General features: G+C 35.8%; 1 protein-coding gene across 1 annotated transcript in view; it reads left to right on the forward strand.

The window, feature by feature from the left end:
- ADGRB3 (adhesion G protein-coupled receptor B3) overlaps positions 1-27214 on the forward strand; it is a 697706-nt gene that overhangs the window by 521617 nt on the left and 148875 nt on the right. The window contains exons 16-18 of the mRNA XM_040643606.1: positions 21239-21365; positions 22969-23072; positions 26958-27060. Coding sequence (XP_040499540.1) covers positions 21239-21365; positions 22969-23072; positions 26958-27060 — 334 coding nt within the window. The remainder of the gene's footprint in view (positions 1-21238; positions 21366-22968; positions 23073-26957; positions 27061-27214) is intronic.

Here is a 27214-nt window from a genome sequence, read left to right on the forward strand (position 1 = left end):
TCAAATAAGATTATAGTAATCACACTTACAACAATAAAGTGTCTGAAAAAGCAACAAAACTCATTCTACTTGTTGCTTATTTGGGAAATGTGCATGGTGATGGCCTTTTCCAATATTGCCCTCTAATTAGCTTTGCTGAATTCGTGAAGACATAAATCAAATGCAGCTACATTTAAAAAATTAAAGTGGGAGCAAGAGTTTGTTTAGCCTGAAGTGGGAGAAGCCCGAGACTCTGCATTTAAGAATAATTCAGACCACACTATTTTGAGTTCCCATTTTATGTGGAATATTGAATTTTTCAAAAGGTGACCTAACAAGAGAGCTAATTTACAACATTTCAAAATGAATTTAAGACTAAAGGTGACTATCTGTTGTATTTTTTTTCCATAAAAGTTTTATTTTAAAAAGGAAAAAAAATAAACACCCCCCAGTAGAAGCTGAAATACACCTTTTTCTTTTATTCCTCCACACTAATGAACATTCATAAAATGGTACTCCTTGACTGTATTGCTCCTTCCTTGATTGGGTAGGCAGACTATTTGAAGTATTTAATTGGCTAGTTATTCCTATTTCAAATCCCATTGCATACAATGAAACTACTGGTTTGATAAGGAAACTTAATGTGTTAGAACAGAAGAATGGGTAATGTTTGATGAAAGGTCTTTGAGTATAACCTTTATCAGCAAGTCTGAACCAGTTTTCATCATGCTGATTTTAGAACTTTCTTGTTGATCTGTGGGCCTGAGCTGCCTCTTTGCAGCAATAGATAGGTGGTGGGAGGTAGCAGACATTATTTTAGTTTTAAATTTATAAAGCAGTGAGAGGGGAAAATGATATCATCTTGTATGACAAAGCTAATAACTTGACAAAAGTGTTTCTGTAATATCAAATAATGTTTCCGTTTAACCCACTAATCTAATGAGGTACCCGAGTGGGTAAAAGCAATAGATAAGGTCTTCATTTCACAGAGGAGTTACTTTTTTTTGTAATGAATGCAAATACTTAGCACAAAGTTAAAGTGCATGCACATGAACAAATTCAGCTATTTGCTCATGTCTCACTTTCCCATTCCTCTTCAAAAAGCTTTCAAGTGGACATACTTTTCTTCCCTGTATACTTACTAATTCTAGGAATGAGAAAAGCCCAACAAATAGCTGTTAGCCCAACAAATAGCCCCAAAAATTTGCTGTTAACTTTCATACTGTGCTTACCTTATGGGTAACTTGCCCTCGTTCCCAAGGAGTTTTGTTCCAAAATCATAAATGTGAATGAGAGATAGGTGTGCATTGCTTCAACAAACCTTGCATGGCAATCACTAAATACTTTTGCATGATTTAGGATTATTGCTGTGTTTTGTTTTTAGAAATTAATATTTATCATATATTGGCTTTTGGGTAAAGAAATCATCACACAGAACGTTTTGTGGCTGCACAGCATGGTCCCTTAGTTTTAATGACATTTTTAGAATTTTTTTTTTCATATTTATCATAAAGCTTAATTTAGATTCCATCCCTAGCAAAAATGCAGGATGTTATAATGTGTACTTTGCTTGATACACTCCTGGCTCTTCCTTCTCACCTCACTTTTTCATATCTATTTTTGTTTAATTTTATTTTATCTCTCATTATGTATATTTAAATGTCACCTTAAATCTTTCTATAACCATAAAAGTAAAGCGAGAATTGGATAGAAAGATGGATCAATAAATAGATCAATAGTGAGAACAGGATACAGCCGTTACGGGTTTAGTATTTTTGAAGTTTGTAGTTCATTTGCTCAATATTTACCATACTATATGTTCAATGCTACATATGGTGCTTCCAAATAGAATAACATAGTCTCTGATGTTGAGGACTTGAAAATTGAGTAGGGGTGAAAGAGACCCCCCCCCAATAATCAACCACTATACAATATGCTATTTGCTCTAAACAAATGTAAAGAATGCTGTCAGAACACAGAGCCAGAACACCCAGCAGCCCTGAGGTGTGCTATATCGAGGAAGGTTTCACAGAGGACATGGCGGTTGACCTGAGCTAGTGAAGGAAGAATATCCCATGAAGCAGGGCAAAAGAGGGAGGAGCAACATTAGCAAAGGCATAGAGACATGCATATGCATGATGAATTAAAAAATCTTTAATTCTCTTTTTGTTCCAGTTGTCAGTGGGAGTGATATTGCACTGGCACATCAGCTTAATCATAAATGAGCAGATACGGGACCTGATAAGGGTCCACAGGAGCCGGTGAATACTATAGTCAGTGCTGCTTGACTAGGGTACTGAGTTAAAGCATCCTCTATCCCTGATGATTCAGATCCATCTTATTTTTCTGCTAAGTGAAAGACACTGCCTTTATATTGTTGGGCCAAGCATTGTATTCAAGAGCTCAACTGTATGTGTGGAAGGAAAATCTGGCAAAGATCAACCTAAAAAGTTACTAGCACAGCAGCCAGACTGGTGACATTAGCTATACAGACTCGACTCCTAAAATCTGCTAAGGTTTAAAATTAAGATGAGCACTCTCCAGTAGAGGCATCAGGAGGTGACTTGAAAGCACACTGGTGTCTAGAAGGAAACAAGACGTTTTCTATCCCTGTAAGAGATGGCCCAAGGTATCACCCATGTCTTAATTTCTGAAAGAGTGCATATCCTCAGAAGAAAGCACATTTCCTCAAAAGATACTTAATTACAAATGGAAGAAGTGGGGAAATAAGAGCAGGTGCCGTCTAACCAAGTGAGCAGAGTCAGCATCACCAAGACTAAGACCTAAGTGTATCATCTATCTCCTGATAAGATGTACCAAGAAAGGCAAAAACATCATTTCTGTTACATTCCTGTCAAAAATACATAACCTCAATCTACATTTAAGAAAATGCACACACATTTAAATTGAGGGCCATTTTACAAAATAAGTGGTCAGCACTCTTCACAGTTGTCAAGATCATGAAAAACAAGAACTGTCCCAGATTGAAGACTGAGGGGACTTGACAGCTAAATGCATCCTGGGATTCTGGATTGGATGCTGGATCACAAAAGGGACATTAGAGGCACGCTGGGTGAATTTCAGATATGGTTTATAGATTAGTTAATAGTATATGCTAATGTTTATTTCATGACTTAGGTTAATTATACGGTAGTTATGTCAGATTAACATATTGGAGACGGCTGGGTAAGGATATACAGGAATTCTGTACTATTTTTGCAACATTTTTATATCTAAAATTATTTTAAAATGTTAAAAAAGAGAGAACATATAAATTATGATTCTTCCCGCTTCCCTTTTTTTTCTTAGCCCTAGCTTCAAAAAAAAAAGGGCAACAAAGTGAATATAAATATAAACATATTTCATTCAACCTTTTCATCTTAAAAAATGTTTATTGCTTTCAAAGTTAGGTATTTCCTTTTCAGGAATATATTAACTTAAGTTGTTTTGCTTAAATAAAACAACTAATGTAGCCTATCCCCATGATTCTCAATAGAGACATTTTAAAGACTTCAGTGGGTGGAAAATTGCCAGAGCCTATTAGTAGTGGTCTTGTCCATTCTGTCATTGTAATATTCTTAGGGCTGATTTAAAGACCTCCTCCCACCATTAAAATTTCTCTCATTTTTGTTGAAAGGGGAGGAGTGTGAGTATCTTGTCTTTCATACAATGAAATACATTTCTTAGGTCCTGATAATCCTCAAGCAGAATGTTGTCAACTGTGTAATTCTTTACAGTTGACCTAGATTGTTACAGTGAATTCAAATCTGAACTGATTCAGCTGCCTTGACTACTTTCTAGAATGCGAGATTATTTTCAAAATTTCTACTGGCATAGGAGACTATAATCTAAATAAATGTATGTTCCCCCTTCATATTTCTAGGCTGCTGCTAAATAGTGACCTTATTTCAAATATTATAATGGTTTCAGCATCAGAGTATCTTTTTTTTTTTTTAAGATTCATTTATTTTTTGGTGGGGGGTGGAGGAGAGAGGGAGAGAAGGAGAGAGAGACTCTCCAGCAGATTCCCTGCTGAGTGTGAAGCCCTGATGCAGGGCTTAATCTCACAACCCTGAGATCGTGACCTGAGCTGAAATCAAGAGTTCGGTGCTTAATTGTCTGGGCCACTCAGACGCCCTCTGAGTATCTTTTTCATCTTCCCAAAAGTCTAGTAAATGTCTGACAATAGTAGGTGCTTTATTAAGAGGATGTACTGCAAGGCCCTAAGCTAAAGAATTTGCTTGACTGAAAGGCTCTAATAGGTCTAAACAGAACTGCTTTCCATCTCCAGAGACTGCTGCCTGGGGTCATTTGCATTTGAATACCTAGAGTTAGTGAGAAAATTTGCTTAAGACTGATTCAAGATCAGGGTTCCTATTGAGAAGCTAAGTAATTTGAAGGGTTTTTAAAGGAAGAGTCACCCTCAGGGCCTTGCTGGGATTATCAGTGGGTGTTCTTGATATTGTCCACCTAGACAAAGGAGAGCGCAAATTTTAAGTAAGGCTGAGCCAACACTCAGTGCAATTAGTATGATAAGACTAAGACTGGGTAATAGTCCATAATCATGGAATCTACTGTGAGAGACCAGAGGAACAGAGAACATTGGGATTTAAAGTCCCTGAGCAAAGCCATTTCAAGTATGCATGAAAAGAAACCCTGGGGGTATCCGTTCTGTAGAAACAGAAATATAGCCTAGACAGACCTAGAAAAGTCCTATGGAGACCCAAGACCAAGTATCTGCTTGAACAGAGTAACAAGGAAGAGCCCACCATTGATTGTGGAGCACCAGTGATCAGAATTAAGGGACACCTGGGACGCCTGGGCGGCTCAGTTGATTAAGTGTCTGACTCTTGATTTAGGCTCAGGTCCTGATCTCAGAGTCATGAGATCAAGCCCTGCATTAGGCTCCATCAGTAGGGAGTCTGAGATTCTTTCTCCCACTCCCTCTGCCCCTCCCCCCACCATGCACGTGTGTGTGCACTTGCGCGCGCGCTCTCTCTCTCTCAAATAATAAATCTTAAAAAAAAAAAAAAGAATTAAGGAACAGAAGATCCTACTGGCTTTGATGTTTAAATGATGCTCTTATGTTGATAGTATCAGCTCTCAATCAACAGAGGAACTGAACACCTTTGGGTTTAGAGATGAAGAGGGCACAGAGCTGCCAGCTTTACTGCCGCTTGTAGCCTGTCTTGTCCTGAAACCATGAAGGTGCAGTTAAAAAACAAAATTTAACTGATTAAATTTAAAGATTGTTGGCTTTATTCAATGATTTATGAATCAGGCAGCATCCCATTTAGCAAATAGAAAGGAGCTCTGAGGAGCAATACGATCTGGAAGACTTCCGTAGACAGAAACTATGAAGGGACAAGGAAAGAGTAGATTGTATCAGGCAAACTCACCATTCTTTAGGGAACAAAAAGGGTCAGTCAAGTATATTGCTTCACTGGTGCTGACCAGGAAATTCCAGACTGACCAGTTAAGATTACATTCCCGGGGGAGATTAAATTTGCTATTAGGTTAAGTATTAAGCCCCCTTTCGGTGATGTGGGCTTAGCACAAGTTATTCTGTTATGGGACTATTGTCTCTTTTTTTAACAGTGCTTATTGAGGAAAAAGGAAAAGACACTCAGGCGGCATGATTCTGATTCCTGGAAAAATAGGGGTACTTGAATCACCGTGCCTCCTTTTAGCCACTGTTTCTAGTCCAGCTTAATGACTATGAGAAAAGTGTACCTCAGCTTCTTTGAGTCTTGAGTGGGTGGGGTAGATGCCTCATCCAGAAGGAGTCTCACTAAAGACTTCTCTGGAGACAGAGACGATGTGGTCCTCATTAGCCTAGGGGAGCCCTCTGGAGGCCTGGCAGCAGTCACTGAGAAGAGAGGGGGCTTATCAGTACTGCCTTGAAGGCCAGGTCTAAGATAAGGGCTGGCCTCTTTACCTCAAGGCTCTAAAACCCATCTGTACAATGATAGCAATTAAACCTGTATAGGGGGAAAGTGATTTTTATGAAGCAATAGACAGCGTACAGAAAACTGGCAAAACCCAGCCTTGAGCATCTGTTTTTCCTGTCCCTTATTCCTGAGTGTTGCAGTCATAAATTATCTATATTTCAGTAACATGGCTGATAAGAAACGCTGTGTGATACAGCAGGAATGCAGTGTTTTGCTCAAGGTGGACTGGCTACAAGGGAAAGCAGTATGTCACCCACTGTCCCATGGGCTACAGCAAATCTCGGCTCTGGTCCCATGAGACCTTCGATTTGGCTGAAAGATGCAGCAGAAGATGGATGATTTGGTGCTAGCGTATTTTCTCTTTTGTGCTGCTAAGATGATAAAAGACCCCAATTTGCTTCTCTGCACAGCCCCCTTGGCTGCCAGGTGGAAGATCCTCTGTCCTTGAATCTTTCCTGAGGTGATTGTGAGAGTAAGATTTGAATCTGGCACAATTAAGAGTAGTGTGGCTATAGCCTCTCCCCACCCTCATCCCTTTGGAGCTAGATAGGTATTTAATTAAAAAAAAAAAAAAGTGGGGCTCTTGGGTGGTTCAGTCAGTTAAGCATCTGACTCTTGATTTTGGCTCAGGTCATGAAGTCAGGTAATGATCTCAGGGTTGTGAGCTTGAACCTGTATGGGGCTCTGCACTGGGCATGGAGCCTGCTTAAGATTCTCTCTCTCTCTCTCCTCCTGTCCCTACCCCTTCTCTAAAAATAAATAAATAAACAAAAATAAATGAAAAGAATATGATGTAGGTGATGGGGAATTTGGTTCAGAGTATCTGACTCTTAACAAGGACACAAGACCCTTTAATATCCAGGAGATGGTCTTGAATTATTTCTTTTTGCACTTAACATTAATATACTTGGGTGGGCACATAAAAATCCTATCTCCATATGATAAAAAGATCAAGGTCTTTTAAGCCTTATATCGCAAAACAAAGCAGTCATTGTTCTGTTAATAAGAAAACTTTTGTCCAAAGTGGTTCATAACTACTTGTCGTTGAATATTTGAACCCCTTAATGCCGTGACTGAGTCTGATACCAAAAGAAGCTACTCATATTTTAATAACAGTCCAATCTTAGAATCTATTAGTAATATTTTCCCCATTCATGTCAGGATTCTATATTCACTGCAGCCCTAGACATTTTATGTCCCAGTGTAGATGTATAAACAGGAATCACTTCAGTCTGTGCCTTGGCTCTCTGGGAAGAAGGAGGAAAAGAAAAGAGCAGCTGAGTAACAGTGAACAATAGTCTTTTCTGTCCTGTCATATAAGATTTGAAAGAAAATCTAATTCATAAGGATATGAATAAATGAATTACTGTAAGGATATCTGTACTCAGAACCTAAAAGAAATCACACAGAACTACTGGAATATATACAGGGGACTCCAAAAGCAAGTTCTTTCTCTTTTTTCCTATTCTTTTGTGCTTGACTTTCCATAAAGAATCTATTGCCTTTATAGGAGGCTTTGTTCAGCAAGCCAGGTAGCAAAAGGAGCCTAATTAGGTGAAGAGAGCTCAGAAGGGGGAAAGAAGTAGCACTCACTAGGAGAAGTGGGAGCCGGTGAGAATTTGTGTGGTCACCCACAATGGATTTTCTGAACATCTACTGAGTTTTTCAATATTTTCTCCAAACAGCACTTAGTTCATGAAATATCCTTACTCTCACTTGGAGGTGCCATGGATTTCTATCAGCATTTGTCTCCTGTATTAAAAGGTCCAGAAGCCACCTTAGCAACGTAAAACTACTGCTCCAGAATGTAGTTATTATACTTCCCAGAGTTGTGTTTGTCCCTGGGAATGGCCACAGTTAAACTCTAGAACACTGAACATACATCTAATGCTCTGAATTAGAGAATTATGAACATAAGTAATTTGTTTCTTTGTGTTAAAATTGCAAAGTTAGAAATTGTGCAAAATAAATTTTATGTTCCACTCTGAGAATAACCAGTCTTTATACCAGTCTTCCCAAATTTATCCTCAATAGGAAAATTTCTTATTTCCTGGGGTTTTCTATGTATCCTAGATAGTTGGCTACAAAACTAGGTTATTTATATTGTGGAACATTATGTTGATGTCTGATTCTCTTGAGAGAACTTGGAGTCTTCTTCACCAGATGAAATTTACTTCAGTGGCAGATAATGTGTAACAACTATTCTTCATAAAATTTATCAACTAAATACGGCAGACATATCTACGTTTTAACTTTTTTTTTATATACTCGACTATGGTTAAGAGAAAAACATGATAACTGAAGGATACAATGAACACAACTGCAGTCTGCAACTTTGCTAAAAGATTATGTAACTCATAGGTAAATGGCATGATGTCCTTGGTGTTTACGACTGAATCAGTAAGCAAAATTTAAAGTAGTGGTTGAACTACTTCAGTATCCGTGTGGATTATTAATGTTCACATCTTTAGAGATAACTTGAGCTATGCTTTCTTGTCACCAAGAAATAAATGTCAAAATTCCCTGAGATTCTGCAGCCTTTACCTAATAAGAATAATACTGTAACATATATCGTGCTATACGTATAACGTACATTATAGTAATGGGTCTGCAACAGTCAGAAATGAGATATGAAGATGGGAGAAGGAGCCAGGGTTTTATATTAGTGATGCTATATTAATTATGACAGAGAAGGCTTTTCTATTATGAGCTTCATTTTTAAGATGCTTGAAACTTTCCCACAGGAATTTTTCTCATGACAGCCCCCCCCCCCCCAGTAATGAAAATAAGGAGATTGGTTTTCAACGTTTTGAAAGATTTTTATCTGGGAATAAAAGTGTTTTTCTATCCATTAGAACATTTTTTTAGGTACTTTACTTTCTGAAACCTCAAAACAAATAGCTTTTTAATGACCTTCAAACTTGTCTCCAATGAAGAAGTTTAGTGCCTTTGGTGTATTAGGCAGTTTGATTTGCAAATAATTAAATTACAAGCATTACCCAATGCTTCCTCTGCAAATTATTGTGTCCCCAAATAGCAGTTAGCCCACTGCACCTTACAAATGAGAGGAACTTGCAGTTAGTCGGTTACTGAAAATTAGCCATTCCTAGAGTGTAAGTGTTGCGGGTACAGTTTTTATATGTGCTAAAAAGGAAACGAGAGCTGAAAATTAGTTGTCGGACCCTGACATGGCACATTCAAGTGTAAGTGAGTTCTAACAAAGGAGAGAGCAGTATCAAGCTGAAACAGTGGCCTGTGCGATCTACTTTAGTTTAAAATCTCACTAAGACAGAATCACCTCATTCTCTGAGCTCAACAGATTGAGATCCACTCAGGAGACACAAGGTTGAGATCCAAAACAGGAAAGGCCTTGACTGCTCATTAAAATGTTAATTATGCCATGGAGAGTTCAATGCTGTCCTTCAACCGTGAATTTTCACTGCTTGCCTTATTAATGTAGAAAGTAACCATAGTTTCAGAGGAACAGCAGCATGATAGGAAGAGAGAATGCACGTTTATTCAAATATATGGCAACATGTATTTAAATGCCAGACTTTTGAGAAATGGACTCACGTAGTTCTTTCCTTTGTCACCACAGCACTGGCCACACACCTACAGTTTCTAATTGTGTTCTGGGTTTTGGAATTTTCTTAATTGGGGTAGGGATGGACAAGCTGTATATTTGTCTCCACTGTACTTGAGGGCAGAGACTATGTTTGTCTTTCAATCTTTGAAATATCTATGCCTAGTACAAAAAAGGCATGAAAACATTTTATATAAATTTACCAATGTAGGAGGTTAAAGCAAAATTTCATATTCTCCAAATTATGAAAGTCAGTATTTTAGGGTGTCTACGTTAGTACCTAAAAAGTCCTAATTTCACCTACCCATAAATTCATATAATACTGCCCTTTCAAATTTATGCATGAGAATTTAAAAATCAATTTAAGGAGGCACCTGGGTAGCTCAGTTGGTTAAGCGTCAGACTCTTGGTTTCCGGCTCAGGTCATTATCTCATGGATCAGGAGACCAAGCCCTGTCCGTCCCGCGCTCAGCGGGGAGTCCGCGTGAGCTTCTCTCCCTCTGCCCCCACCACCCCCCACTCATGTGTGAGCATGAGTACACTCTCTCTAAAATAAATAAATTTTTTAAAAAATCGACTTAAGCATTGAACATCATTAAGCATTGTACTTTAAAAAGTTGTGTTACATATTTCAGTTATAGACACTCCTGCCTCTATTATCCTTTCTGCATGTGCTACCATTGAGGAATTAAAGCACAGGCTTCCCTTGCTTTTCCATTGCTGCTGTCAGGTCAAGTTGCCATGTAGTCAAGAGTGTATAGTTTGGCAGATAAGTGGTATGAGATGTTCTTCTTAGAACAATGCTTTCTCTGTGAATTCTTGTCAGCTGTAGCAGCCACTCAACCCTCACTTACCTAACATCTTTTTGTTTTGTGCAGGGTGGGTAATATGGCATCCCACAAAAGACCATCCATCTTTAAGATCCCTCAAAGCCAGAAGTTTGCAAAAATCACTACATTTTTGTAATTTCATTTATTATTACTCTCCACTATACTTATCAGAGCATTTATTTTAAGTATTCCTGATATCCAAAGAAAGTACTTTGAATGGAAGGCTTTCATTGATAGTTTCATAGTGATGGCAGTATTTTTGGAAGATAGGAAATATTACATCCTTTGTATTTCATGTCAGAGTATGACATGTATTCCTTCCCTGGTAATATATACTTTTCTTCTTCATATTTCACTAGCCCACCTATCATGTAAAATGTGATTTAGCTGTTGGCTGTGTGGTTATATGATCCCAAAGGTTTAGTAATCTTGGGTTGTGTTTCCAGTTCTTAAAATTTTTGTATTAACAGCAACAATGAAAAATTCATGGTGAAAATCAATTCACGCCATCTCTTTCTTCTTCATAGAGGACATTAGTTACTTTATTTCTTTTAACTTTGGGTCTTCCAAACATAGACTTTGGCATTCCCCCCTCAAACCTAGAAATGTTATGGTGCCACCATAAGAGATAATCTTTCATGGGTAATCTTGTTCTTGTCACTTGACTCCTCTGACATGGTTTCTTGTCAATAATGGTATAAGTGATCATCACAATATATTGCATTTATTTAGGAATCTTAACTCTTAGAAATATGATTTTCATTCCCATTAATAATGCCTAGCTCATATATCCACTAAACAAATAATTGATGAAGATATCCATTATCCTCAGTTTTATCAACACGGTATCTCTAATAGATAGGTAGAACATTCAACTGCCTAATTTTATAAATGAGAACACTGAGGCCCAGAGTAGGCTAGGAATTTCCTCCAGATAATAGCACTCTGGTGTGGCGTAGCTGAAACAAGAAGCCAAGTTTCCCATCGCCCTAGCTGTGACTTAAAGGAAAAAATCCCACATGCACAACTACAACTATACGCAGGATAAAGATATTTGTTTTCCCATAGCTTCTATAGATGATGTAAAAGGGGAGGAAAATTGGCAAACTCTTTTGAAACTTGGCATAAGCAAATTTGAAATGTAATTTTAATTAGAAGGAAAAAAACCTGATGAAAGTTATTCTAATATTTACTGAAGCCATTATTATGAAGTTTGATTTGATACATGAAGTGCATGTACTTATCTCTGTCATCACATAGGTACAGAATGTTTGCAGCATGGCTTTTATTGAGTGAGCTTTTTCACTTTAAACTCTGCAATGCTGGGATATTGATTAGTTTTTAAAGAATTCAGTAGGTGCAAATGAGTGATATTGGAGCTGGTAGAAAGTTAGTTGAATAAATATATGACTATGAACCACTTGATTGTGAACAGATTATTTTCTTAGTTTATATTTTAATTTAATCCAGTTTTTCATATGCAGACCACTTTATTTCATTTCTATGTGTTTCTGTATGGTAATACTTTGTTCTGCCGCTCCAATCATTTCCATTTCCTTTCTACTAATATCCAGGTTCCCAAATTGCACATAATACACTGAGGAAGTGAGCAGAGAAACATTACCCTAATATTCCAAGTTCCCTTTGTCAGAGTTCTAAGAATATCATGTCATCCAAGTAGTCATTTAAACTATATATAATGTCCAACAATTTTTGTATTGTCTACGTAGGCAACGATGAATCATATTTTTGAAGTATGATTAATTCTCCAAGATTTAAAATTTCTATTTTTTGAAACTAATAACTCTGATATCAAAATCACATATTCCCAACTTTATCCCAGAAATAAAGCATCAGGATTTTGAGTGAATTAAATTTCAACCTCTAACTGATGTCCTAGTTTCACATCTCAACCGTAAGTTGTTGAGATCTATCCTTCCCATTTGGGTTAACATTACAGACATATGCTCAGATTTTTAACTTAAAAAACAGCGAACCTGTGACCCAGTGCCAAAAGTATGACTAGATCAGTTTACAGCCAGGCCACATCATAATTATAATTTTAAATGGAATTGGGTGGGGAGGGGGGAGTTGTGTAATACAAATAGCTGCTTAAGATGCTTACTCAGTGATTCTGCTGTTGAATGTTTTTGTACCAGAGTGTTAGGCTATAGAAAACTGCTGTGAATCATAGGCATACCTCTTACAGTGTTTTAGGAAATACTTTTGGCAAATATGTGTAATAGTATAGTGATTTGATTTAGAGGTGTTAAGAGCTATGGAAGAACTCACAACTCTTATAATTTCTTCCCAAGGTATTGTTGGGGAGGAAGACTTTCCTCTGCCCTTCAAGGTCTTTTTAGCTGGACGAGGAATCAAATAGACATGAGACAGATTAGCAGGAGAAAGTAAAATGTAATTTCTTCTGTACCAGGAGTCTACACAGACATGGGATTCCAAAGACAGTCAGGCAAAATGAGGTATATGTGTAATCCTGAACTACGGAGAAGTGGGTAGGGATCTGGAACTTCAGAGGGAAGGAAGACACTTCACAGGAAGATGAAAAAGAGTGAATGTAAACAAATGTTTGCTGGGCTACTCAGAAAGAATGGGACATGAAAGACTTTGAGATTCTAATTCTCAAAAATCAGTCACCGTTTCTGAGCGCTGTGCCTGCATGTTCTTAACTCTTGTTGTGTACTTTCATTGTATCTACCCCTCACTGAGAGAGCAGAGAAAGGAGAATCTGCTTTGAAGTCTTGCAGACTTGGGTTCAATTCCTGGCACAGCCCTTCACCAGCTGGACAGCCTTAGTAGAGCCACAGTCTCTTGGCTCCATTTATTTCTTTTAAACATACAACAATAAAGCCAAAGGTAGGCAGTACAGGGCTTGCGTGGTTATTTACAGATTGAGATATCTAGGCAGCTTCTAACCCCAGGCTCTTGTAGCTTTAGGGTCCTCATGATTCTAGATGGAGGCATTAGGTCCATTTGTCTCAATATTCCTGCCTGGGAAAATCACAATATCTACCTTGATATTTTGATTTAGGATTTAAAAAAATACATTTAAAATATCTACTATAGCGCCTAACGTTGAGTTACTCTATAAATGTTAGCTGTTATTTTCATTAGTGTGATTATTATTTGCCTATTGACTAATTAATGATGGCAGCTAGCATATTTTAACCTTTAATTATTAATAAATCATGGTGAAGATATTTATACATATTTATAACACAGTAGATTGGCCTCCGTAAGGTTATTTCTTCTCCTACTTTTTTCTACTCTTATTATTTCCAATTTTAAAACAATAGCAAAAAAAGATAGTAGTTTGCCCACTTTATCAGTTTTGTTTTTGTTTTGCTGTTGAGTTATAGGAATTCCTTATGTATTTTGGATTTTAACCTCTTACCAGATCTGTGGTTAGCAAGTATTTTCTCCCATTCTATAGGTTGCCTTTTCACTCTGGTATTTGTTTCCTTTGTTGTGCAGAAGCTTTTTAGTTTGATACAATCCACCTGTCTAGTTTTGCTTTTATTGCCTGTACTTTGGAAATGGTAATTGCCAGGGCCTGGGGAGAGGAGGAAATGGAGAGTTTCTACTTACCAGGTATTAAATTTCAGTTATGCAAGATGAATAAGTTCTAGAAATCTGATGTACAACATTGTGCCTATAGTCAATACTGTATTGTGCATTTAGAAAATCAAGAAGAGAAATCTCATTTTAAGTGTTCTTACCACAATTTAAAAAGTAAATAAATAAATAAATACAAGCTATTACTGGCAATAAAACTGGTGCTACCGTTCTTGTAAATCATGTTCAGTGACCCTTAAGGGCAGCATGTTCTTGGTTTTAATGTGTATTTTATGACAAAGAGGCAGTGACACTACACCTGCAAGATAATTTTCACTGAAGCTCTCAAGCTCCAAAAGACAAAGTGCAAATCTGGTAGAAGAGTCCAACTTTTTATATCAGGTCAAAACCTATACTGGATATTTATTCAACAAATATTTATTCAGCATCTACTATGTGTCAGACACTCTTTCCAATAAGCAAAGACAGGCAAAAAATGAATTAAAAATACATACATAATGCATTAGATGGGATAAGTGCTATGGGCAGCAACAGATCAGGGTAAAGACAAAGGCCATATGAGAAATTGTTGGATAATATATTAATTATTATATAACAAACCACCTCAAATCTTAGTGGCTTAAAGCAACAACTATTTTATTTGCTCACAATTGTATGGCTCAGCTGTTGGGTTGAGTTCAGCTGGTTGGTTCTTCCGCTGGTTTCATCTGATGTCATTCATGAAACTGTAATTCTCTCTGACAGTTCAACCTGGGGCTGGATGATCTGGTATGGTCTCACTCACATGTCCGGTAGTTGGTGCTATCTCTCATGCTCAGTGAAGCTCACCTGGGCTATTCCACATGATAGCGGAAAAGATGATGAGAATAGCAACTGTAAGATCTCTTGAGGCCAAGGCTCAGAAGTCACAAATCATTTCCATTGCATTCCTCTGATCAAGTCACCAGGCTTACCAGGATTCAAAGGAAGAAGAAATAAACTGTACCTTTTGATGGGAAGAGTTATATAGAATTCATGGCCATTTTTAACTTACTACTGATGGGTAGTTATCCAATATAAGGCATTGGATAATCAGTGACAACATCTCTGGTGGAATGACGTAGTATAGAGACCTACATGATGTGAGGGAGTAAGGAATGTAAATATCTTTGAGGAGTGCATTCTGGGCCAAGGCAATTCCCAGCACAGAATGCCAAGGTGAGACAACAAAAAGCTCCATGCCTTTGGAAATGATGGGCAAAGGGCAAGTATGTTAGGAGATGAAAGTAAAGAAGCAATGACAGACCAGATATTACAGGTGTTTATAGGCCATTGTAAGATAGGTGTCCTTTACTCCAAGTGAGATCAGGAGAACCACTGACAGAGTTTTGAACAGAGTGACATGAGTTGACATATGTTTCAACAGGATCTCTCTGGCTGCTGTGTTAACTTGAGGCTAGGTGGCAAGAATGGAAGTGAGGAGCCCAGTGATGGGATTTACCCAGGCAAGAGACAATGGTTGCTTAGAATAGAAGGGTAGAACTGATAGCATTTTCTGGAATAATTTGTAATAAGGCAGAAAACGTATTCTTGGATTTTGTATAGTCTTCCCAACCGGATTGTCAGCTTCTTAAACTATGTTGTTATTATTTTTTTAATATGTCTTCTATTTTAGCATTTGAAAAGCACTCACTAAATACTATTGACTGGTGGGTTAGTGAAGACTCAGGTCTTGCTGCTGGATTGAACATGATCACTATACCATGCTGAATCTTTCAGAGTTCGTCATCAAATGATGTTTGAGACCAAAAACAAATAGATGAGCCTGTTCAGAACCATTGATACACTTCAGATTACATTTCTACTATATGCTGAAGAAGAACAAATGAATTAGAGCTAAGACAATTTGTTTGGATCTATCAGTATTAACAGTCATTTCTTGAAATGTAAATAATCATTAAATTAACTAAACAAACATCACTTAGTCCCTACTAAGTGAAAAGCCAAATGGCAGAGATTCAAAGGCAAACAAGATACAGTTCTCAAAAAACACTGATATTCTAGTATGGCATGGAGAGTGTTAATTTTATAACTAAAGAGAGTGAGATGAATTTATCAACTAATATTCTAGTGTTGGATGGGAAGCATTAATATACACAGAGGATTGTGGGGGAAGATCTAAATATAGAGTATTCCTGGAACTACTTCATTTCTCTATAACAAATTGGAAATCTAATGTTTTGGTATAAAGGGGTCACTATTAATTCCAGGCCCAGCACAGTGGATGATAAGTGCTCTTTCTGGTGGTAACAAAGTACCTGCTTCTAAATTTCATCCCAATGAATGAAGTATATATGCTTTATGTGGGTGTTACTCTTTATTTATTGTCACATACACACACATACTAGTATATAATACTATATACAGACAATGTTATGATTGATATAAAATAATTTTGAATAAGTCTTCCATTGAATCACAATACAGACAATATTGTGTTTAGAAGGAAAAAAGAACTTATAACTTTCACCCATTATTGTGTCTTCAGAATTTGGAATTTAAGCTTTTGTATCACCCAAAACAGTAAATGATCTCACTAAAGAGACAGGATATGTTTTATGTCATGAAAAATTGGTATAAAATCAATGTTTTTCTTTAACGCATCATATGATATGTTACTTAAATATAGGATATAAACGATAGAGTAGGACAGTCTACCTACCTTTTGCTAACTTTATCCATTGATAACTCACTTTGCTAAAACTGTGACACTAGTGCCACAATGGTTGCAAGTGTAAATATGCATGACATTCATATATTCTTACAACTTCATAGGACATGTTACATTGTTTTAAAAGAGATTGCAATTAAAACTTAGCATTAAAAACTTATAGTATGGAAGTGAGAAGACCAAATTTGCTTCTCACTCCAACTTAAAACAAGTCTCCTAAATTCACTGTACTTCACTTTTCTTATCTATAAAACTAAGTGGTTGGGATAGATCAGTGATTCTCAACCCTGGCTGCACACAGAATCATCTGGGGGAGCATTAGGAAAGTAATAATGCCTAAGGCCCACCCCGGGGCTTAATTTTTAAAGGTCTCCAGGTAACTTTAATATAATCAAGTGTAGAAAACCAATGGGCTAGATGCTCACTAAGGTTACTTCTAACAAAACTTTCTAATTTTTTATTCACTGTGTTTTGACATAGTAACAATTGCTAGAGATAACAATATTTGCAATATTTGCAATGTCCTAAAAAGTAGAAATTACCCTCAAATACTGTTTCACCTCAAAATTGAGAACATTTGCTCATTTGTACTCCAAAACTTTCTGTACTGTGGGAACAATTTACACCAAGAGTTATATATACATCATTTAGTTGGGTGTAATCTATACATTAAAATAGTATAGATTCACCTACTTGTTTGAAATTAGTAACTGTTATCAGGGGAAACAATTACTTTCTTTCAGTATGCATACGTTGTAAGAACAGTGTACTCAGAAATTGTGTGTAAATTTTTTGGATTGCCATTGTAGCTATTTTGATTTTGAATAAATGGGCCATTAATATCCTAAGAGATAATAAACCTCCTTAAGTGTATAACTTATTCATAATAAATACTTTACACATTGATTTATTATGAAGCAGAATAGACAGTTTTATAAAAGAATGGTTCAAGTGAAATGTCTGGTTGTATTGGTATTTCAAAAGATAAAAGTTTGATTTCTTGGAACAGTTTTGAAATGTGTCACTCTAAGTTTTTGCTATCAGGTTTTACTAAACAACTTTTTGTCAAAGAGAACAGAAAATTTTTTTCTCTAATCTTAAATTCTAGAGAATATAGTCACATGCTATATTATTTAAAGCTCCCATGAAATCAGGAACCCAGTGAAATACTCAGATCCAAAAAGACACCAGGTAGACTGTTATGAAATTGGGGAAAGGCCTCAAATAAATATTAAGCTAGAAAGTAATAGATTTTGTGTCTCACATTTTCACAAAATTCTGTGCTTGTGGGTATGTACTTTTGAATACTTGGGATAGGCAGACTCTTCTTTTAGCCAGCCTAATAATAGGAAGAAGGAGAAGAGGTACAGATGACAGCTAACAGCTAACATGGGTGAATGTAGGTGTAACCAACAAAGACTGTGCTGGCTGTATGGAATTTCTGCAGGCCTAGTTATTTTTGAAAACTATTTGAAATAAATTTTAATGCCCAGAAAAGACATTGTGAAAAAGAAGTATGTGATTTTCAGTATAATATGTATATCTGTATCATCATTCTGTGTTCTCTTCTGATATTGTCAGTCTGTTATTCTTATTATATCTTTAATGTTCCTACATATTTCATTGTATTAATTTGCCTTATTGATGAAAACCTAGGCTTAATAACTAAAAATAATTCACAGATATACCATTAATCATAATATGCAAAAAAAACTGACTTTGGAAGAATAATATGACTGCTGCAATAGTCCACATGTTTGAAAACCTTGTTCTTTGCAGGCTGGGGAAGCTATTTTGCTTCACATTAGCTCTACCAAATACCAGTTTGCTTTACAAGATCTCCCTGAAATCAATCAGACACGTGTACCATGCTTTCAAAGAATAAGCTATGAAGTGTTTGAAAATACGGATGACACATACTGTAGGTCTTGTAATAATAGTGACATGTATGCTTGTGATTTAGAAACTAATTGTAAGAGTTTATGTGGTTTTAAAATATTAAGAGGTTTTATGAAACAATATAAAATATAGCTTGAGAATGGTACCATGTTTATTACTCAGGTCTTGGGATTGACTAAATGTAGAAGTTGGTAGTTACCCTCTTACCTTTCAAGATCTTCTCTACTACTTATCTGCTCCAAATTCTGATGTTCTCCTCTCAGATGCATTATTTTGTGTTTATACCTTGTTTTAAACTGAGATGAGCACATCACACTACACTCAGTCACTCATATTATTTATTAGTTTAATCAGATAAAGTCAACAAAGGGATAATAATTCCAAAGAAAGGTAGGGACACAGACTATGTAGCCTCAGGAAGGTACACATGGAAAGGGGCCCAGTGGGATTTGAAGCATTTCATGCTTGGGGGGAGTGAGACCAGAGTCACTTTCCAGTTTTCCCCAAGGCTGGGTCAGGTCAGCAATGCAATCATTATACAAACAAAGTAAAGTAAATTGACCTACTTTTCCAAGGATGTCATGTAAAATTTAATGATCTTCAGAGTCCAGCATCATTATATTGAACATAGACTTAACATCTGATAGCCAGCGTTTAGTGATGCTGACATTTTCTTAATTACCTGGATATAAATACATAATTTTGTCTCATATGAGGTCTTATTTACAGTACAGTTTTTATTCCTTATTAAGATTTTAAATTGGTTTATTGATCATAGCTACATAATGTGAAAAGTTTAAGTACTAGACTCCATCTTGAAAGCATAGCTACTGCATTAAAGTAGAGCTTCCATCCAGGATGAATAATGTAGATGTTATGTTTTAAAATATGTCAGGTTCTCTTAACTATATCTTTCTTCTTTAAAGTTTAATCAGCTAAGCTAAATGTTTTTCATTTGGCTTTAACTGTTTGTCTCAAGAAGAGAAGAGACAGACAGCTAATGAAATAAATTGAAGTGCTGCTATGGTTAGGTAGAATTGGAATTTAATAATGTTGCAGTTGGTTGAAGGTATAACTGATAAATATTTTTTAAATTTGACATGGCTGCATAACATCATGAGAAAGAAAAGAGACCTAATTTTGAATTGATAATACTTAAAAGTATTTGGGTGAACTTAATTTTTTTATGTGGCCCTCCTCAAATACAGTGTATTCCTTCTTAAAAGAACTTGTAATTAAGAGTATTTTGTATCATGAATATTGATACAAAATCACATATATTAAAAAATATTGCTTCTAGATACCTAAAAGGATAGTCTGAATTATGTTCTGTAGCTCAACTTGGAAGTCCAACTGTCACAGAGAAGACTCTCTCATTGAAATCTCTCAGAAATAGACTGCATGCATATTTAACCCAATAGCTTTAGGCATTCAGGGATGGAGTAGGTGAAATCAAAAGTACCACATTCAAAGTTATGTGTTATTCGCTTCGAATCTTAGAGTAATTTTTAACAGATAGTAATATGGTTTGAAATTAAAACACACATACACAGGTTTTGCTAGTTGGAGAGTTTCCATACCTGGGGGAGGGGAGGTGAAAATTGGTGCATTCAGTATATAACACGTGTAATGCTAATAAAGTTGATTGGTCGAGCTCTCTAGCTTTTTTTTTTTTTCTCTTTTCTTCCTCTTCCTGTAGAGTAGATCAGCTGGGGGTGGAAGGGTTCTCCCCCATCTTAACCCCCCTACTAAGAAAGCGTAGGTTGATACCATTTTTATTGTTCTGCTGGGGTGGGAAATAAACCATATGCTTTAGAATTTTGAATGGCTATACCAAAGAGAAAATTGAAGCAGACCCTCTTTCCCCCTTCCTACTGGACTTTGGGGTAGGGTTATTCCTCCAAATGTTTTAGCAGACTTGGTGTTAGCTTAATGTTTCTACTCCAGGGCAGAGACGCAGGTCAGGGGAAGAAATGTCAAGGGCTTCAGAGGCGTGTTGGGCTGAATGAAGTGTGGAGTGGGAAGCTTATGTCTGAAACCTACCCCTCCCCTGGATACCAGGCAAAAGCAATGAGAGTCGTAACCAGCTGATGCCGCTGCTGCTGCTTCCCGTTTCCAGGGTGAAATTTTCACAGCAGCTAATTCTAAAGGGAGGAAAAATCCCTAACCAGCAGCGGAAAAGATCCTATCACCCAACAACCCAAGCTATATAACCTTTTAGGCAGGCTTTTCAGAGAAATCCGCATTTTAAAAGCCAGCATTCACGATCCAAAAATACAGGACGAGAATCAGAGCTGGTATGAAAATCTGAAAAGCCTCTTTACACTCTGAGTGTTTGAAACGATCCGATGAGCATAGGAAGTGGCTGCCAACGCTCTGGCGGCTGCTCGTGCTGCCACCGCCGCTGCTGTTCCTCGCAGAGGGCTGGACAGAGCTAGTCCCGGTTTCAGCACCTCCGGCGCTGGACAGCTCTTTGCACGCTGCACCCGCCTGCTTGCTTTTTCCAAACACTCTCGCTTTGCATTACTGGAGATGCATCTAAATTACGTTCTGTTCAACAACAAGTAGATTTTTTTTTTTTCTGAACGGGAATTACAGTAGACGATTCTCTCAATTAAACTGCATTTCTTCTTTACGGATTTGGCCGTCAGGCGTATTTATCCCGATCTCCCCCCCAACCCCCCCTTTGCAGGAACGAGTCTTTGGGAACGTGGTCCACCCAGGGATGTAAAACTGTGCTTACCGATGCATCCCATACGAAATGCTTATGTGATCGTCTCTCTACCTTCGCCATTTTGGCTCAGCAACCTAGAGAAATAGTAAGTAACAAAGGGAAAACAAGGCTTTAATGCAAAGGCAGGGACATTGTGGAGAGTGTTTCTCCAGGGAACTGCTTTTTAAAAGGGGAAATGGAAAATGTTGCAGGGTGGCAAAATTGGGTTCGTCTCCTCCTTAGCTACAGTAGCTTGGTAAAATGAATTCTAGTTGGTGTGCTGTAACTAAATTCTCCTCAATTTTATGTCTTCTAACTTGAAATTTCTGCAGTATAGTTTTGAGGATGTACTCCATCATATTACTAATATGCTGCAAACTTTCAAATAAAAATAATTGCCAACTTAACCTTTATTTTGGAACCGTAAAGCTGGTCTGGGGAATTTGTGAGAATACTGTTGGTAGTAGAATGAAGACCCCAGATACTATAAGCCAAACATATTGCATATCTGCATTGGATATTTTCAGTACAGGTTTTCTGGGGGTGTCCTTGGATATTATTTAAAAAAAAACAAATGAAGTTTTCATGAAAGCACAGACTGCCTGAAACTGTAAAATCATTCCTTAAAAGTGTAGGCTTGTAAAAAAAAAAAAAAAACCTAATTTCTGTAATAGCTGCATAAACTGTCTAAAAGAAAAATAATATACTCATCAAATGTATTTTGAAAAATTATTTCCAATATATTGAAATACTCAAAAATAAGATGAATGTGACTTTTTGTCTAAATTTGGCCTAAATATGCCTCACTCTTCTTACTTATTTTGATGACAAAAATACATAATATAATTTGATGTGCATACCTAAGGTTTGGAACACACTTGATCTTAAAATGTATTTCTTCAAACTTCCAATATTAAAAATAAGAAAAACAACAGATTTCATTAGTATCATGTTAGTGTCTAAGGAAAGAAACCTCTGAAGTCAGTGACTGCTTATAATCTTTATATGTGTTTTAAAATATATATAAGGCTTATTTGTCAAGGTCATGTATTTAGGGACTGATACTGGTATTGTGAAGATTATCTCTGCATATTTTGTTAATAGAAAAAAAACACCCACAAAATATGTTGTAAGTTCTTGCATTTGAAATTTGATTTTCTTCTATATCCTTAGAGGCCAAGCAAGTGAAATTAAATAAGAGAATACTTGACTTAGAACAAAGTTGTCAAAAGTCAGAAAGTTTGAAAAATTTTCAGTATCTAGGTACCAGGATGGGGTAACAATGAGTTATAAATTGGAAGATCAAAGTAAATTTTACCAAAAAGCATACTATGAAATAACTGAACTATAGTTGTTGAAGAAAACTGAATGCTACTTCAGAGTTCAGCTAGAGAAAATTTAACATGTGAATATTCACCAAGTTTTAGTTTTAGGTATTTATTGTAGAAAGCCATAATGGGTAATATGCCATAATCAAGCATTTAAAACTCTAAGGACTTTATTACTTCACAGTGGGAGAGAGGGGGAGCTAGAATTAGTCATTTTAGAGGTTGAGAATATATGAACACAGTGATTACTGGGTAATTATCTGGTAACTAACAACTCTGTTGGCTGTTTTTGAGTATTAGGATAGTTTTGCTGACTTTAGAAGTTATTTTCATTTATAAAAAAAATTATGTCTTTTTGTGTTTCTTTTGTTTAATATACAGATCATGGAATCCTCTGGTACACCTTCAGTTACCCTAATAGTAGGCAGTGGCCTTTCTTGCTTGGCCTTGATCACCCTCGCAGTTGTCTATGCAGCATTATGGAGGTATGTAATCAATTAATGCACTTGGAATGGAATGCTCTCTTATTCAGATTAAATCTGACAATATGATAATCATTATGTGTCCTTTCTTTTTAATTTACTAAAAGAAGTATTTTTAGAACAAAGTTATAATCGCTGTGGTTGAACTATAATAAATGAGCTCAATAATAATAATCATAATCATCATCTTACCTAATTTTCTTGTATTTGCCTATGATGAGAAAATAAAACACACACACTTTTCTTCCCAATTCAAATGATGATAGCTTTCAACAAGTTGCTTACCCTCAAACATGGTATTCTTATCCCCCAAGTTCAGTCAATGTTTGTTTCTATTTATCCCAATTGCCATCGAGCTTGAGAGTTTAATTGGTACAATCAAAATAATTTCTCTGTTATAGAAATGTGGTCTCCAAATTTTTAAGTTTTAAGTTTTAAACTTAAGAATTTAAACACATGCTTTCATTATATCCCAGATAACACGTAAATCTTGTATATTATTAATGCATTAACATAATACCACAATGCTATAGGAAAAGCCTCTTGGTTGAATGTCTCCAAAAAGTCAGATTTTGACAAATTGGTTAAAAGAAGTAAAAAATACATAAACAAGGGGATGTGATTGAAAAACTTTATTCCACAATACTTGAAATTGCGTCTGCTTGATAGTACATGAAAATTTAGTATTTCTTTAAGATTTCTTCTATTAATAAAAATTAGACCTGTATATTTTAGACATTTCATTATGTCTACTCACATATTGATAAATAGTACATAACCAAATGGCCAAACTTCCTAATGGATTTAAAAAATATTAAGTGTAAAACATTTGTATATTCATCTTGATTATTGAAAATGTCCCAAAATGGTTATTATATTAGTAAATAGACAATTGTATATTATTTCCTTAATATTTGCAATACTAAAATTGCAAAAGTAGTTAGTCCTTGTGTTTTACTGTTACTTAAGTTAAAAAACAATTCAGTTGCAGAAGTAATTATAATTTACTAAAGAAAGGTCATTTGATTTATATCCTTCCCCAAAAAGTTTTTTGTGTTTTTTTATATTTTTCACTCTTTTGAGGATAAAAATTAATTGTCCAGGATATTGTCAATGATACTAAAATTTTCAAACTTCAAACAAAAATATGTACACTTTCTTGTTCTATTGACACAGGTACATAATAGAGGTTCTGCCTTCCTGGGAAGGAATTATGTGGTAGTAAAACACTGACAGAGTGAGAAACTCTGATAAAATATGATCAGTCCCATGAAATGAAAGAAATGTTCAGTCTATGCATGGCATTATAGACAATAAGATCCAAGCTTCAGGGGTTAGTCAAGCAGACATTGCCCTGGGAGTAGAAGAGCAAGATGGACAAAGGCTGGGAAGAAGACCACTTTGTCTCCCATAATTGCCTAAATGGCGCTTTTTGGAAAATGAAGCAGTGTTTAAGCACCAGGACTTCAGGCAATCTCAACAGTGTCATAATTCATACTCACTGAAGTAATTAGAACTAAGTTCCATTTCTCCATACTTAGGGTTCAGGCACCAATTCCACCTTCTTTTCACCCCTCAATACCTATAGCTAACATTAGCACAAACATTGCCAGTATAAATGCTATATAAAGAAGCGTAAGATTAGTTAGTCCGTAATAAAGTTTTCTTTAATCCAGAAGATCCAGGGAAATCGCCTATTAGTTTTCTAAGAATTACCCAAACACCTGAAAGGATCTGTTAGTACTTGATGTGAAACTGGGAAGTGTAGAAGGTAGTACCAAGAACAACATAAATTTTGATTCCTAACATTTAGTGGCTAATCAACTCTTTATCTACAAATAGAAGAATTGAAGTAGTATTAATAATTTTATAGAAGTTCCAAGATTCCTAAATTATTAAGTGAATCTTGTAGCATGGCAAATTTAATGAATGTTATAAACGTTAAATTTACCTTGTAACATTATCGTATGGTATTACCGTATGATGACACTCATGTTAGGATCCTGCTACCTTTTTTCCTAATAAAAAAGTTCAAATTTTAAAATCTTTAATGATTTACAAAATGTATGAACATCAGAATTATTTTATTTATAACATAGTATTTTGAAAATTGTTGGTGTCCCTTATAGTCATTAGAAATGTTCATAAAAAAATTAATACACTAAGGTATGTTCTCTTCATCTACAAATATGTTCTGTAGGGTTATTACATCAAAGAGCAACTGAGCATATCTCTTTAATCTATGTATTGAAATGATGCATTTACACATTTTGTTTAAAACTTCAAGTACGTTTATAAAAAGTTTTAGAAGTTGAGACGGTTTTATAGAAAATTTTAAGGCAATAATGTGACTCAATATTAATGAATAGTAGAAATATCTAAAGACTTTCCAGGTGGTCAGTCTGGGTCTTTTATCACCATGATTTTCCTACTTACAGAGCAAATGATATCACTGAAACCCTTTTAATAAGGTCATCTCTGTGCTTGTGCTGTCATGAAGCCGTTAACATCATGTAAAGGGTCAATTTTGTGCAGCTCTTAAACTTTTTATGTTACGTCTCCTACTCACAAAGAAGAAACAACTTAATATTTGATGATGTCTTTAGCTTCCCAGTGTGTGGTTTATTATATTTTTAGATACTGATGATGCAGGGACAAGGTTAAGCATTTTGTATTGAGAATTGACCTGGGTTATTCCTATTTGGGTTTGTTTTGTGAAGGAAGGACATTTTTTTTAATACTAAAAAATTGCTTTTTGTATTTTATTATTACTTCTGTTTTTGTTTTGTGTTCTCTTCTGAAATATGTGATGGAATGTGGGGCTTCTGCCTAAATATTCCTCAAAGACAGAGATAGAGAAAGAACTTTGATAGATTTTATTTTCCAAAGAGTGCCTCCAGATCTTTGGCACCCACCTAACCCTGCACAGTAAACCCATGCCTGCTGTGGAAAGTGATTCCATGTACTAACACAAATTGAGCAGCCTCAAATACACAGCAAGTACAAGTATGTCTTTTTTGTTACTGTCACTCAGTGATTTACCACAGGGTACAGTAAAGCAAAATAACTGTTAACCTTTCAGGGTAAACAGCTGGTAGAACATCCGATTCTGAGCAATTTTCTCCATGGCTTACATCCTTGATACATTTAAAAGTTATGTAGCAGAGTGTATATAAACACTTCATCATAAGGGTAAAATATGGCAGACACCAAGTAATTTTCCAGCCTAATGGCAAATTATCATTTGTGGATTGGACTAGTTTTTGGAGATGAAGATTCATTTTTTTGTCTTTCCTTTTTCTTTCTTTTTCTTGTTTGTTTGTTTCTTTTTTTTTTTTTTTTGGAGCAGTTAGGAAAAGAAAAATATGGAGAGTACCAAACTATATAAAAATATTTGAGGGTATGAAATGGTGGATGAGTGTTCATGGTTTCAGGAAAGTAATGGTTGCTTTCTAGTATATAAGGGGATACTTGAGAATCTGTGTGGGGTTTTTCCTTTTGGTTTCTATTGATTTTATATGATAATAAACATATATACATAATGCTAATTATAGTAATTGATATATTTCAAGAAATTTTGTTTTTAGTAAAAAAAATTATATTGATCTCAGATACAACTTGAACTCTGTCAGAAATGCCATGTTGTCTATACTAATGTCTAAAGAAAATAAAATTATTCTAAAGGACTCTAGGACATGCCGTGTCACTATAAAATTGTATCTCTGAGAATAATCTTTATTTAAAAAAGGTTTTCATATATTTTCTTCTATAAAGGATATATTTTAGTATTTCCTTTTCTGAATGAATTTCACCAATTTGCATAATATGGAATTCTTCATCTTGCTGCTGAATTTTAAAGTTGGACATATTCTCTGTCTCTCTGGCTAGGTACATACGCTCTGAGAGGTCTATAATTCTGATTAACTTCTGCCTGTCTATCATCTCATCCAACATCCTCATACTGGTTGGACAGACTCAGACACATAATAAGGTACGACTGATAATTATTCTGATTCTATTTATGTGTTTATGTTTTGACATAAAGCTGATTATTGATAATCTAAACATTCTAGATGACATGGAGCACTTCTGACAAAAATTATTTTTAAAAATAAAATTTTTCACTAGTTTATAAATAAAAGCAT

The sequence above is a fragment of the Ursus maritimus genome, unplaced genomic scaffold (genome assembly GCF_017311325.1).
Source record: "Ursus maritimus isolate PB19 unplaced genomic scaffold, ASM1731132v1 scaffold_29, whole genome shotgun sequence".
NCBI classification, from domain to species: domain Eukaryota; kingdom Metazoa; phylum Chordata; class Mammalia; order Carnivora; family Ursidae; genus Ursus; species Ursus maritimus.